We start from the raw sequence: 15,559 nt of genomic DNA on the forward strand, positions 1-15,559 counted from the left end.
AAAAGTATTTGCAGAAATGTTTTTTTAATGACAGTTGTCGGCATCGTCTTTGAGTGGTGATGAGCCTGGATCTCCAAAAAGAACTTCAATAAAAACATACATTTCTGTCTCCACCTCCTGTCATTTATACCAATTCTTAAACCAGTCAGTGTCACATTTCATCTTACAACAGCCACCAGAGGTTTGTTACTGTTTGCCCTGAAGCTTCTGCTAGACTGAGTATCTTTTTTGGCTGAAAGTGGTTGCAGCCTGCTGTCCTACCTGTGTAGACGTCCCTCTTGACTTCCTGATAATCGGGGTGTTGGGTTCACGCAGCAGAGACTGAGCAAAGTCCGGCTGCTCCTGCAGAACCTGTCGGGACTCATTCACCCCACTGCTGTACAGAAAAACATGGAGGCGTTTATTTCTATGGATTTCTAGAGTTATGGGCCAAAAAAACAAAACCGGTTGTATGAATTGCTGAATCAATGAATTTCTGAATCGGTGAGTTGCGACATGCTGAGGTGGTTGTACAGCTGCTTGTTGGCCAATGAAGCTCAGTGATATCAGGTCATTAAACCAGGTTTAGTATTTGTTGCATTACGGCAGCAGAGGGCAGCACTAAAGCTTCCTGGCAGATGTTCTGACTTTAAACATGATAAACACAGTGGGTCAAATGACCCGAGTCCCAAATCATTAACTAGAAAACTTCATAATGGACCTGAAGTGAGTCTGGGAAAGAGAGGAGAGACACAGAAACAGATAAAATGCAAAAAACGTTATTTAATCTACAAAGTGAAGAGAGCTGTCCTCTAGCAGTATAAGCCATGTCACATCTTTTCTCTCTTTATTATGCCATACTCTTAATTTTCAATTAAGCAAAAATGTTGGGTTAACTTCCAGCCATAAAAAACTAAATAAGAAAATTCTTGAAATATAATCATTGTATTTGAATCTATTAACTAAACAAATTAAATTTTCTGATCTCTAATGAATTCATATTCTATGAGTTTTTAATCTACTGAAGCGTTTAACAGGGAAAGGCTTTTTTTTTTTTTACTGTGCATGGAGAAAATTTAATGTTGATTCAAAGAAATAAGTTTTTTGTGTGTATAACACACAAAAACAGGTTGCTTCTTGTAAAAATCTAATTTCTATCAGTTTTTCTACATGACACAAAAAAAACCCTGAATCACAACTAATGGATTACAATTAAAGCCTAAAGGCATAAAGCCTGTGATATCTGTACAGACTAGACATGTCAACATTTAGCTGCAAGCAGTCATTTGCAGAACATTCCTCCAAAAGTTAAATCCCTTTGGCGATCATCATCATGTGGCTTTATAAATATAAACCTGAAGGCGACTTACTCTTTGCGTCTGCGTCCGTGCAGGAAACTGGCCCATTCAAAGCACGTCTTCTTGCTGCCCACCCAGAACACAGAGGGAATCCCCACCACCAGCATCATCAGGTATTTAATCAGGAACAGAACCAAGGCCGGCTTGCTGGTCGTCTCCACCTGACAGGAACAGAAACACGTTCAACTCCAGCAGCAGCCAGGCAGCTTTAAAACAACCACTACTGTGAGGAACAAGAAGAAAGCAGAGCCATAAAAAAGCTTCTGCCTAGTAGATTATTTTCTCAACACTGAAGCAATTTAGAGATTAAGGGTCTAAAAGTATTCGGACCTGACATATGTTTTTATCCTAGCCAGTCATGCAGGATGATTGAAGATGAGAGTAAATCCAAGTAAAACCCGCCTGCTTTAACAGCTGAACTTCAAACTGGGTCCAGCTGCAGTGTCTTTGCCTTCAGCTGAAGGCAAAGACACTCCTGCCCTCTACTGCTCCCAGTAGAGGGCAGGAGTTTATTATAGCTGCTGCTCCTCTGCATGTATCAAACATAAACACCGGAGTATTTTTATATCTACTGTACTGCAACAGGAGCGATCCATATTCCAACAGGTTTATTTCTATTTAACCTGTTAGGAGCCCAAAAAGCAGAGCACAAACTAAACAAATGCCATTTGCAGGCTAATTTCTTTTTTTAAATGGTGAGCTGTTGTGGTCTTTTAATATTTTATGACAGTAACAGCTTATTTTCCCCTCATGATATGCATAATAAATTCCAAGGAGAGGAAGTCTTTTAGCACTATCAGATGTTTCCTGCTCATCAGTGCAAGAACTAAATGTATAAATTGGGACCTTAAGTAATGAAATATAACATTAATTACGCAAAAGTATGTGCATCAACACACATGATTTTGGTTGATGCATTTATAGACTGGAAGTTACATAACTATTCAGTTTTCTTGTATTTAATGTGTTGGAGAAAATAAACTCGGAGCTTTCAGTATTTGACCCGATCAAAGGAAACCGGCTGGTTGTGATCTCTGGTTGATTGATTATTTGATCCCCGATTCAAACATACAAAACAATGTTCTCATTTCTAGGCTTTATGAACTCAACCAGGAAATGGACCAAAAGTAAATCTCATGCTTTAGAGCTGTTATGTAACAAAGAACCAGGATCATAAGAGAGCAACCGGTGCATTAAAGATCTTTGCTTTGCCCCCATTATTTCAGTAATCCATTCCGTTTGCTGCAACAAAACTTGGCTGGAAAAAATTAAAACAAAGCTGAAATGCTGCACCTGCTTTTACAGTGTTGGTGGTAAAACCATTATCTTTTAAACCCAGAGGTAAAGGAAAGGGAGCCATGGGACTTTAGGATGTTACCATGTATAATCCAGAGACACAAAGCTACTGGAGCTACAATAATAAAAACAGAATATACAATTTTCCAAAGATATTAAACTGTTGACACATATGATCTGCCTGAGGGACAAGTCCAGTGACACACACACAGATTGAAACACCACAGCAACATGTAGCAGAAGTCTGTCTCTCTCACACACACACACACACACACACACACACACACACTGACCAGTAACATAAGCATTTGCACCTGTCTCCAAACGCTCGTACAGCCTGTCATATAGAGGCCGACACTTGTCTGGAAGCCGAATGCAATTTGAAAATGTTGTGCATGCTTTCAACAGGGAGCGGGGGGGTCCATTTTTCTGGTTATTAATTTAGTAGCAGACTGTATAAAAACACCGCCCTCCTACCGCTCTTCATAAGCGCTACAAAGCCTTCATAGAGGACAGGCAGCAGAGCATGACTGAGAAAGTCTGGAAGAAAGAGACACCAGCTGAGAAAAGGGAATAGAAGGCAAGAAGGGGGAGACCCAGAGATGGAAGTGTAGGAGAAACCAGCCGAAAGAGTGAAAGACAAGACGACAAAGAAAAACAAAGATTGTAGCTTTTTGGGGAGTCGGTCTGGAGAACTGCATTATGTGAGCTAATGATGCGTGCAGCACTCTGGTGTCCTCCCTCAACCGCACACACACACACACACACACACACACACACACACACACACACACACACACACACACACACACACACACGCAGGGTCTGATAGTCACAGCAGCACACACACAGACCTTTTGCACCGAGTGGTTATCTCAGAATATTGTAATTTGCTTTTAAGTTTAAATTGGCAATAACAAAACTAATGATTTGTGGAAAAAAGCAGAAAAATTTTAAAAGATAAGTAATTTATTAAATTTAAGTAATTTATTGAATTTCTGGAATTAACCACAGTAGGGTTTTTTAATATCTTTACTTTCAAGCTATTCAGACAAAAATGAAAAACGATTATAATGCAATCTAACTTTTATGGTTATTTTTGATTTATTGGACAGAACATTATGATGGTTTGTGGCTGTTCTCTTCACTCGTGACCTGGATGACTTGTCATTATGAATTATGCTATTGTACAGCAAATACAGTGGTAAAACCAACTGGCCAAATGTGCTGGAGCTCTGCTTGGGTTGCTAGGTAACAGGGCTGGGTTGGGAGAGGTAGGTTGCTAGGCAACGGCACAGAGCCTGCTGTGACTTAGAATAGAATACTTTATTGATCGCTCACAACCTTAAGTGATATTAAACTATATATATATATATATATATATATATATATATATATATATATATATATATATATATATATATAGACACATCATTGACGTGTTTGTTGTGAACGCACCACTATTATCACAAACTCTGGATCTCAGTTATTGCTGCTACAGTTGGGGGTCTTCATTATTTCAAAACTGCTTTTTGCTTTAACCCCCCAAAAAAATAAAAATTGACGATCTTAAACCTTTAGGTGTTACAGGAAAGCAAAAACAGAAGAAATCTTTAAGGGGCAAACACTTTTTCACAGCACTAATGTTGCTCAACAGAATGTAATTTGCATTAAGGTGAACCAACTATGCAAAGTTTAAAGTGACAAAAATCTCTAAAACAGTCAGAAAGGAGATCAACATGGGTGGAACTGAGCAGAATGATTTTGTGAAAGAAATGTAATGAACATGTTTTATATAGCGCATAAACAATCCTAACCTGTCAAAGGCAGCATACAGGTCGTCTTTAAGTAGAGCGGTTAAAAAGATGACAGTGTCTCATGCTGCGTTGAGCAATCCCTTTGTTCTCCTTTACCTTATATGGGCAGGGGATGTGGTACCGCCGACAGTTCTCCTCCATCCACGTCGTTTCCCAGATACCCCGATAGGTGTGTTCATAAATGTAGCAGCCAATCACGGTGAACAAGGGGGCGAGGTAGAGCACCGAGAACACGCCCATTCGGATCATGAACTTGACGAGTTTGGCCTGGTTTTCTTTCTCCAGTGGAATCTCCATCCGGACCCGGTTCAGTGCGATAATTCCCACTAAAAGCAGCGAGACGCCAACCTGAGGGAACAATGAGGCAAAAGAAGAAGGCACTCAGACAGATATTGCGTGACTACAATGAGTGATTAGTTCTTAAAGGGTACAGTGAGGCAGTCCGCATTTCTAAGATATCATTCGCTCCTTTATCTCTTCCACAATCGATCATTTATCCCTTCTTTCATCACTGCTCTTCTAACTGCACTCACCGCCACATTGAAGCAGAGCGGTGCCAGAACAAACCACCTCAGGGCATCGATGTCATACAGGCCTATGAAACACACTCCACTGATCCCATCTCCCTCGATCTTATTCAAGGCCAACAGGGAGACAGTGAGGGCCCCTGGGAGGCCCCAGGCCACAGCGTGGAAGAGGAGGGCTTTCTTCTCAATGGCCTCGCTGCCCCATTTAGGCACAGCGGCCAGGAACCAAGTGATTGTCAGTACGACCCACCAAACGCTGCCAGCCATGGTAAAGAAATACAGGACCATGAAGAAGAGAGTGCACGCCTGAGAGAGAGAGACAAGAAGAAGAACGAGTTCTGTTTATCCAACCGAATCCTTTGGGATCAGAATGAAAACATTTCCATGACAGGACTTGTGATGTTAGGACACAGGTTAATCATCCACCTTGTTGTGAGAGCCCTGTGTGATGGTTGAAGCTTTGAACTGGGCCGGGCTCACCGCATTGCATGCTACTCTGTCCTCCAGAAGGAAACCCAAGAAGAAGACCAGCGACACCATGACGTAGCACACAGCGTAGAAGATGATTGGCCGCTCAGGGTATCGGAACCTGTACAGACACAGTTGATTAATTTCTCTGCTTCACTTTTAGTCCTAATTCATAATTTTAAGCCTTCCAGACCAAACGTATCGGCGATAACGCAGCCAAATTTGCAGTACCATAATTCCGCCACACGTTGCGCTGTCTGAAAAATTCCAACGGTTTCTGAAAGGGCGAGACGTTGTGCTTTCTAACCAATATCGGGTTATTACGGTAATTTCACTCCCGCCTTAGCAGGGAGTGAAATTAATCTGAGCAGCATTCTTAATAGATTGTAAATTGTGAAGAACTTGCTAGATATTGAAAGTTCCAGTTGTTATGGATTAAATGGGATTTACTCTCAGGACATTCGAAGAACTGTGTACCATTTAAAGCAACAATATTCAGGGATTGAGGGATTTTAAACGTAGGTGTTTGAGTGCTAAATATGCATACTTAAGATACATTTTCATTTCAGATTTAATTCACAGGGTTTTGTAAAAGAAATATTCGGTAAAAATACTACTCTGACCTTGTAACATCGATGAGAAACGTCAGGAATGTGAAGAGAGTTGCAGAGAGACAAACAATAGAGACGACTCCAATGAAGTATCTCATGAAGCCGAGCTCCTGCTGGCTGAAGAACATGGACGGGCAGGGAGCAGAGCAGTCCTTCCTTCCCATGAAGGAGTAGCCCAGGTCTGGGTCCACCTTCAGCTCTCGGGGACACCAGAAGCCGTAATCTCTCTGGACCGTCATGGACGACTGGTCAGTGGGTTCTGGGCCCGTCAGCAGGTCCACGGCGCGAGGGTAAGGCTCATCACAATCTGGAAACCTGGGAAACAAAACACTTTGAACATCAAGTGGATCTGCTACAAGCTTTCTGTTTATGCGATCACACGTTAGGAGTCTTGTCTTCTTATGAAGCCGTTTTTAAAATCAGTATGTTTGCTTCCCTTCCACAACATCAAGCTGAAGGGACTTTGAGGACTAAACATTATTCTGGGAGTAAACTTAATTGTAGACCTAATAAATAAAGTGATTTGACAGACTTTGAATAACATTTTTTTTTAAATCGAGCTAATGGAGATTTACGTTTAAAATCTATGAACATTTTATTCTGACTGAAGGTATTTTAAGGTTCTGTAGGTACTGTTGTCATACATTTCTATGATGAATTAAAGCTTAAAAATAATTTTCATAGAGTTTGTAAAACTAACCTCATGCTTTCAGAAAATTCCTCCTCATTTTCTCCTATTCACTGAATAAATCCCTGTATAAATCTTCCCTTCATGAACTCAAAATGAACCTGTAAACTTTGCCGTCGCTGCTTTCTTTTCGGTTTGACGTTGCGTTGAAGGGACCTGTCTTCCCTTTATGGATTATTCCAGCTGTTTTTTCTGTGATCCACCTGGGATCTTTGAATCAACACCTGCTGACAGACGGATTCAAAAGACTTTAACAACAAACTATTATCAAGAACGACCGACTCTTCCAGGTGGTCTCACTCAAACTATGAGCAGAATAAAGAAAATTTAAGCAAAATTTGATTAAACAATGACCTTAAGGTGTAAAAGTGTGCAAAGAAGATGGAAATGCAGATTTTAAATAGGACTTTAAAAATATTTGTTTTTCTTACTTTAAATCCTCAAGTTGTCTCCTTTTTTGTGAAAGAAATGTTTGTTTTTAAAAAATGAGCACAAGAAATAAAAAGATAAATCATGCCTGACATGTTGATTTAGTATTTGCTGTGTTCTTTGTTGTGCTCTTGTTGCGACAATGAACAGCCAACCTGTAATCTCTCACACCCAGCACCAACTCAACATGATGAACTACACAAGGCGTAACACTAGAACAATAAAATAACGGGTCAAATGTTAATAAAATGTAGTTACCAACTGAAAAGGGGTGTATGCAGTTTGATCCTGTATGCTTAGTTTATCCCTTGCTTGGTTGTGTTGTCAGGAAACATCAACCAAGATTGATGTAAAGAAATCTGTGAAAGATCAATTCAAGCATTCGATGTGAATGTACACTGCTCAAAAAAATAAAGGGAACACTCAAATAACACATCCTAGATCTGAATGAATGAAATATTCTCATTGAATACTTTGTTCTGTACAAAGTTGAATGTGCTGACAACAAAATCACACAAAAATCATCAATGGAAATCAAATTTATTAACCAATGGAGGCCTGGATTTGGAGCCACACACAAAATTAAAGTGAAATGTTCCCTTTATTTTTTTGAGCAGTATATTTATTTTTACGGCTGCAGTCTGGCATGGCCATAGAAATCTGTTTGGGCTGGGTTTTTCATCCTTACCTGCTACACTCCATGTCATCTGGCCAAGCTACTCCAAAAATCTCCATGAGTTTGTGGCACTCGTCTTTGGCCCGCTGGCAGATGGACCGACACGGCATGGACATTCGGCCGTATTCTGTGCACACCGGCGCGTACAGGGCGCACAGAAACATCCTCAGGTCGGCACTGCATGCCAAGTTCACCATTGGGTGGAAAGGCTTTGGAAATAAACAACAAAAAATTAGGTTTAAGCTGATAAAGCTCCACTGCACAAAGTAAAAAATCTACACCTTGAAGAGGGGCTGAAACTTACACCAGCACAAGACATGACATGAATATTTAGAAGCTTCTGAAATATGTATGACTGCAATCATTTTAATAAACGTTGCTTTGAGCAGAGAGTCCTCTGAATGCTGGCCATGAACTGAGCAAAACAAGCAACAGGGATATTCTTTACACCGATCCTTTAGTCACGACATGCTGGTGGCACAAACATCACAATCAGAATAACCTTTAATGTAGTTACTAAGTCCACTAAAATTTAGATTTATTGACTCTCAATTATTCTTGATTCCTCCAAATCTATTACCGGTATATTTCATCTCGAGAAGCATTTGAGATGCTACAATTATTTAATAAGTAGTATCATAAACATATCTACAAATAGATGCAAAAGGCTAAATGCAAAGGTCAAAGGTTATCCTTCAGATATATTTTAAGATGGCAATACCAACTGGTTTATAACCCTAATTTAACAAAACTGAATCTCGAGATAAAGACTTCTACGATTTCTGCTCTCTCAAAAAACAAATGTTACTTCTGGTCATAAAAACAGTCACTAAAGAAGGTTGTGCTAAACTTGTTACTCTACAAACAGCAGCTCATCAAAAATTACATGTCCTACAACAAATCCATAGGTTTTTTTTTTACTATTAATTAATTTAGGTTTTTATTCTGTATTTTTGCCAAACTGTCTGAAAATATCCAGAAATGTAACGGAAAATAAATATTGCTTATGCTAATTGGTATTTTAATGTGCAGCAGAGGGAGAAATTGTCGTTTTAATGTTTCGGGTCATGTTCTATAATTTATTAATAAAACATAAAACAATCCCATGTTCTGTGATAATCTCAGCCTTCGCCTGCTGCACACGTCACAAAGCAGCGCAGATGTGAAATGAACATGCGACAAAGAGCTGCACTTAAACCAACTTCTTGTCACAATCGATCGTACATGCTTGCAAACAAACACTCATGCACCAGTAGGTTTCTGTGCGTGCCAGGGTGAAGTGAGGGCTTGTAAGGATATTTTGATCGTTCCTCAATTGGTGTGTTCTAGATCCACAGATGGGAGAAAAGCTCCACCAGTAAATGGGTGCAGCGATGCATGAGCGCTGACATAGATTTCAGAACTGCACAGAAACCTGTGGTAATGTGCACAGAATCATCATCTTCACGCAATAATTCAAGGGTTTTACAACCTATTGGACAACATTTGAATATTTTAATTTAATTCTGTTTATATAGCACCGATTCACAGTACATGCAGCCTCAAGGCAGTGGAGATGTACTTAAATGATGGTCCAGGCACCGAATGAACTGTATTGTCAGCATATGAAGACCAGACGTTCAGATTCACACCACTTGCTGCAGTTCTCCTCTTTAATAATTAATTATGCAGCAGAAATTACAACAGAAGTAGTAAAGCTGAAGCTCATTCTTCATAGAAAACAACCACACAATTTAACCTCAGCTTTATTTATTTTTTTTAAATTTGTGACATTTGCAATAAGTGCTTTTTTTTATTTTGGGCTTATAGAATCGTTTCTACATTTTACATGCATTGAGTTTTAAAGAGTTTCCCCTCTTCCCCAGTTTTGAATCTCAGGAAGAATCAAAGGCCGTCTGTCTGTCCACCCGTCCAACCCAGGTCCTATTTAGGCCTCAGGCCACGTTGGAGTGGAAGCGTCTTTCTGAGTGTCTCTGTCTCAAAGAACAGTCTTTTTTTACAGAGTCTTTTTTTAATGCCACCTCAGTCAAACTGCACATCAAATCCCCTTCATGTGTCCTCATTCTGCCCATGTCCTCTGTGCATTTTTCATGTATTTAGTGTGTCCCAGTTATTGTGTTTTCCAGTGTGGTGCATGAAGGTTTGCGTGTCTGGAAGAGAAATTGTATGTGTGCCGCTAGCTGTGTGCAATTATTCCGACATTCAGGGCAATTGCCCCCCATCTCTCACTACAAAGAGAATATTGATACAAAGTGGCCTTGCTGTGCCAGGAGGGGACGGGGTTGCCAATCAGCGATACATGGAGAATAACTCCAGTAAATTGCCTGACATTATGTATGTCAGATGTGATGGACAAGTGCAGAAAAGGAAAGCAGGAAAGCCCCCAAACCTGACCTGAGGGTGAAAGCAGGCAGCAATTTAAACACTGAAAAATATGGTGGAATAAGATGGGGGGTGGGGGCAACAACATGCGACACGGCAGCAGAGAAAAACTTGGTACAAAACCTTCCCTACATGGATCTCTGCATCTGTTTTCTAACTCACGTTAGCATTTTTTACTTTCTGAAATTTACCTCACTACTGTGTTAAATGTTAAGTTTTTTGTCAATTTTAATAAATTTTTAACAAATTGTCACAGTTGGCACCATGCATATTGCAAATGGAAGTAATTTGTACCACAACAGAGAAAATAGGAGGCTGCACACACAGCTGTTTCATTAATGTTTGGTGTTGTTATGGCAACCAACAGGGATCTTGAACAATAAAACAGTTTTCATTTAATGAGAATAATAATTGCAATAAATAAAAATATAATTTGGATTTTACTTAATTGGCTGGATTGAATATATTTGCATTATTAAAAATCAAACTCAGGGAAATACAGTGGGTCATATTGGAGCAATATGGACTAAAGATTGATTATATAAGACTCTAAAAAGAACCTAATATAATTTTTGGCACTACCTCTGATTATTATTCAAAGTGATTGAGGTCTGTGATCAATAGTAGAATAAAATACCTGGATAATCTTTAAAATATGATTGATAAATCTATAAAAAGGGTTGAAAGCTCATGACTTTCAATGACTAGAAAATTTTATTTAAGAACTCTGCTGATAATTCAACCCTGAGCACAACCTCAGCCTTACACAGAACAGTCCCAAAATACAAAAAAACAAAAACAGAAGAGTAAGCAAATGGCAAATATAACACTTAAAATCAGGCAAACCGACAGCTGCATGTCTGTCTATCCATGTTGGATAGGAAATATACACTACTAGATGTTTCTGTATTTATAAAAATATCACTTAAAATATAATTATCCCCACAAGTCACAGTCCTTCAGTCATATGTGATATTTGTGTTTTTTCTGTCTCAACTAAACATGACAGAAGCCTCGGGGATGACATCATCACTTGTTACAATGAAATAACCAATTTCTGAGAAAACTGTAACCTTTATGTTGATAAAATCTAAATCACGAGCTTTGTTTTTTATTTCTGTACTGACAAGCTCTGATTCCACACAGAATTTAAAAAACAGAAGCAAAAGCAACGTTTGTAAATGTCATGTTGGTTCTCATTAATGCACCTCAGACATGGAGTCAAAATGGCGGTTCTGGAGGGACTGGAGGCCCGGCAGCTCTAGTGTCAGCATGAAAAAAGCACAAACTGTACCTCAAATGGAACATGATGCATTTTTCAGTCAATACTCATGTTGATCTGTGTGCTACAGATAAAAAACAATGTACAGACAGAGTACACAGAAAACCTTGGTTTGATATTAGAAAAGTAAAATGTTGGATTAAATTGCACACGTTCAGATTTTTATTTGCATTTGTTCATGTTTGAAAACTTCTTTCTGCTTTAGAATAACACACTTGAGAAAAATGAAAACTTAAGCAGATATCCTCCATGTCATTGTCGACAGATTCCTTCCTGCATATTATCATGATATTTCTCTAGAGTAGACAAAGATGGTTTTCACTTTAGCAACTTAGCAAAACATTAGTGAGTGATATGGTATTTTGTATTTTTATCTTTTTATTATCTTTTATGTTCTTTGATAATCATTATTCTTTTTATCTTTTTATTATCTTTTAACTTGTTCTTTGCTTTATAATTTGATATAAAACTTATTCTGCTCAGATTATTGTGCTCATACGGATCACGTGAACAGGGCGTGCTTAGCTCTGGTTGACTTGGGTTGAGCTCTGATTGGTCTGCTGGTTCACGCTCTCAGCCCATGATTGGCTCATGGTCAGAGAGCGGCTACCTCTGATTGGATGGCTCGCCTGCAAGGATGGAAGTGGCCATTCCCTCTCTTGCACGTGGACATTCTTTTGTTTAAGAGATAAAATACGAAAAAGCCCGCGGTTTTGGTCAGAGTCTGCTGTGGATCGCGTTCGAATGCCCAGCTACGTTGATGCTGCTTTGTCTCTAGGCCGAAGGCTCTCCGGCCAAGTTTCACGAGGTAAGCACTGGTAACTTGAATGAATCGAGCATCACGTGTTTAGTCATAGAGTGTTTTGTACTGTATTCTGTGGGGAATAAATCGAGCATATTTGTTCTAGCAGTAACAGTGTTTGATGCATGTTATTCTGCTGTAATCTGTGGGGAAATAAATCGAGCACATTTAATTCTAGAAGAAACAGCGTTTGGTTTCGTTATTGCCGCCGATCTCCTTCGACCCTGATTTAAAATTTCATAAAACAGTGAGAAACAAAGAATATAATTTTAGATCCCATGTGTGCTCATTTCAGTGCAAGAAGAAGCACTTGCAACTGCATTTAACAATCAAAAACAAATGACAATCATGCTGAAATGATAATTATAAGGATGTTACAGAAAAACAAGCTACATGTGAAGGAAACTGATCATTCGCTTAAGTCAAGATTAACCTGAAAACTTTCAGAGAAAATGCAGGAAAAAGAGAAAGCGCTTGATGGTCCACCGCTGCCTCAAAAGGAGGATTAAGTTTCTTTTTCTTTGCTCCTTCTCTCCAAAGGGGAGGGAGAGCAAACCACGGAGAAAAGCTCCAAGTAAAAAAAAACAACAAAAAAAGGAAAGGAATGGGCCATGTAATTAACAACAGGTACAGCTTAGATGTTGGAGGCACAAACTGACTGAATATTTTAACAAGAGAGTTTGAATAAGTTTAAGCACCAAACAACATCTTGAGAATAAACAAGATGTTTTCTTAATTATCTGGATCTGGTGAAATTAAATCAAATGTAGCAAAATGTAAAAAGAGAAAAACAACAATGCCGTTCTTCTGCTCAGTTTCTGACCAAACACCGTTAAAAACTGTAATTCTGCATGTTTAGTTTAATTGCATTTAAAGCCATTTTTTTTGCTGTTAAGACTAGTTCACTGAGATGTTGCCACTCAGGTGTGATGCTGTAAGTGTGCAGGATGCAGACTTGAATACAAAATGTTTTTTAGTTACACAAGTTTTGTAAAGTTTGGAAGAGGTCAAAGTTTGGCGATAATTCAGGAATTTGGATCCACTGCAAATTACTGGTTTCTGTTACAAACCACAGCAGCACAAACTCAGCAAACAGGTTTTTTTTTAAGCTGAAACAGTTCATGGAAATATTAAATGCAAGTTTCATTAGTTGATGCTGCCTGTGAAATATAAAAATATTGCTTAAACTACTTTAAAAATGATAGTTAATAAAATTAATAAATTAAAACCAAACAAACCTAAAATTTCCATGATATTAAGACTCAACAGTCAAGTGTAAGGTAGATGGAAATGTTACAGCCTCTATATTCACATTTTAAATAAGGGATAGAAACTGATTACCTTCCTGTAGATGACAAAAGAGTCCCGTTTTTGGTTTCTTCTGGTTCAAATCATCATATTTGACATTCTGAACATTTAGGAGGTTTTCTTTTAATGAAGAGGCCGGACTTCATGCACACATTTGATGCTTTAAGGTGCAAATCTTTGTCTACATTTTATGTTGTGGTGTACTGTAAATAGTTTCTTAAATCTAAAAAAAAAACATTTAGTGGCAGCCAAATTATATAAAGTCTAAGAGTTTTGCCGTGGCTGTATTTTCGTGTTAATTGGCGGTAGATGGGTGTCTGAAGGTGGGCTCATGTTTGGTAGATGCAGGAGGAGGAAAGTGGGAAAGTGGGGAGGAACTGAGGGGAAATAAAAGGAGTGGTGTTTTCTCGCTGGATTAGAGAGTCAAACGGATTTGAAGGACTGCTTGGCGCCCGGCAGCCTCACACTTCCTGGAACAGTGACGAGCTTTGTGCTGTGGTCACACCAAGGTGACAGGCTTTTGTGTTCCAGCTGGGAAAGACGCAGGTCTTGAACTGGCACCAATCCACCCATTTTAATCAGAGAGTTGTCCCACTCAGAGCTCTGGAGCCTGGCTGTCAAACTGTTGATGGATTTCCTCAAGTAGTGAAACTGAACGATTCATTTCTTGAGATAAGAATGAAGTTCTCACAGTTGGCATATGATGATTACCAAAAACCTTAAACTATAAAGTTTGAAGATAGAGAACGTCCAAAATGCGGCCTGGATTGCAGGGTTTACCCCCGTGTATTATAAGCCTGGCGGGCTACCAGGCTTTACTTGTACCCCCACCAGGCTAAGCATTGTTTTGTTTAAGATTTTAGAAATGTTTGCATTTTTTAAGATTTTATAGTGGGTGTTCAGATATTAATCTTCCAATAACACATAACACATACTTATCAAGTGATATTTTCAAATTTCCTGTCAACTTTACACATTTTTTAACTCAAAAGCTGCTGGATGAATGACTGCTGAGCGCCCAAACCACCGGGCTTAGTAAGTTTTCTGAGGGAAACCTTGTATTATAGTACCCATTTATAATTTTAGAGAAGATAAATGTGGCATTTTCTTCATAAATCTTGCCCAAGTCCATCTGGAAACATAATTTTCATACACTCTTTCGTCTCGTGCCATCTCCGTCTCAACTCCCTCTCAAATCAGCAGTTCAGAGCCTGCAGTACAAATGCTGTCAAACTGTATCAGCTACTTCCATTTCATAGCTACTGCATAATATCCCAACAACATCCTGTCTCCACTGGCTATGAGGGCCAATCCCTTTATTCTCTCTCCTGCAGGAGAAGCAATAATACTTCTATTTGCTTCTCCATCTCACTTCCCCACTCAAACTATTAACAGCTTCCTGCTGCAATGCATTACAGCAGCTCAGGTTCTCCTTCCCTCTCTGCAGTGCTGGTAAAGAGTATTGTTACAGCTCAGTTATATAACGGGTATATGATGACTTCATCCCTCGACTTGCACCACCCACGTCCAGTTTTGAATATATATTTTAGGGCTGTTAACAAGTTAATGCATTTAAATTTAATGCGTTAATATTACATTATGCAGATTAACTGTTTAACCTATTTTGACATAAATGCTCCTCCTGAAGACGGTTACTTCGTTCAAGGCAGCGAGTTAAACGGCCAATAATGCAGCAAATGTAAGAAGAAAGATGAGCGAGGGAAATCAGACAAATTTCACTAAAAAGAAAAAGAAAAAGAGATGGATTTTGGATTAAAAAACCCAGGAAGTATGTACATATTAGAACAGTGAATTATAGTTAATATTTATAAATTACATTAAAAAAAAATATTACTTATTTTAAACCTTCCTGAATATGAAAACCTGGAAAACTGAGACGTTTGGTTTGAGACCATAAAACACTTTCCTAAAATTT

The 15,559-nt window shown here is 38.9% G+C and overlaps 1 protein-coding gene across 3 annotated transcripts in view; it reads right to left on the reverse strand.

Moving 5' to 3' along the window:
* LOC106910987 (frizzled-3-like) overlaps nt 1-15,559 on the reverse strand; it is a 34,827-nt gene that overhangs the window by 2,520 nt on the left and 16,748 nt on the right. For 2 of the 3 annotated variants that reach the window (XM_014977750.2, XM_014977817.2), the window contains 7 exons: nt 7,862-8,058; nt 6,069-6,371; nt 5,404-5,566; nt 4,984-5,283; nt 4,547-4,798; nt 1,350-1,498; nt 262-376 (listed from right to left, as the gene is read on the reverse strand). In XM_014977750.2, coding sequence (XP_014833236.1) covers nt 262-376; nt 1,350-1,498; nt 4,547-4,798; nt 4,984-5,283; nt 5,404-5,566; nt 6,069-6,371; nt 7,862-8,058 — 1,479 coding nt within the window. The remainder of the gene's footprint in view (nt 1-261; nt 377-1,349; nt 1,499-4,546; nt 4,799-4,983; nt 5,284-5,403; nt 5,567-6,068; nt 6,372-7,861; nt 8,059-15,559) is intronic. The other variant, XM_088004373.1, reaches the window with a different exon arrangement.

This window comes from Poecilia mexicana, unplaced genomic scaffold (genome assembly GCF_051168715.1).
Source record: "Poecilia mexicana isolate PSO_F unplaced genomic scaffold, ASM5116871v1 scaffold_3, whole genome shotgun sequence".
NCBI lineage: Eukaryota > Metazoa > Chordata > Actinopteri > Cyprinodontiformes > Poeciliidae > Poecilia > Poecilia mexicana.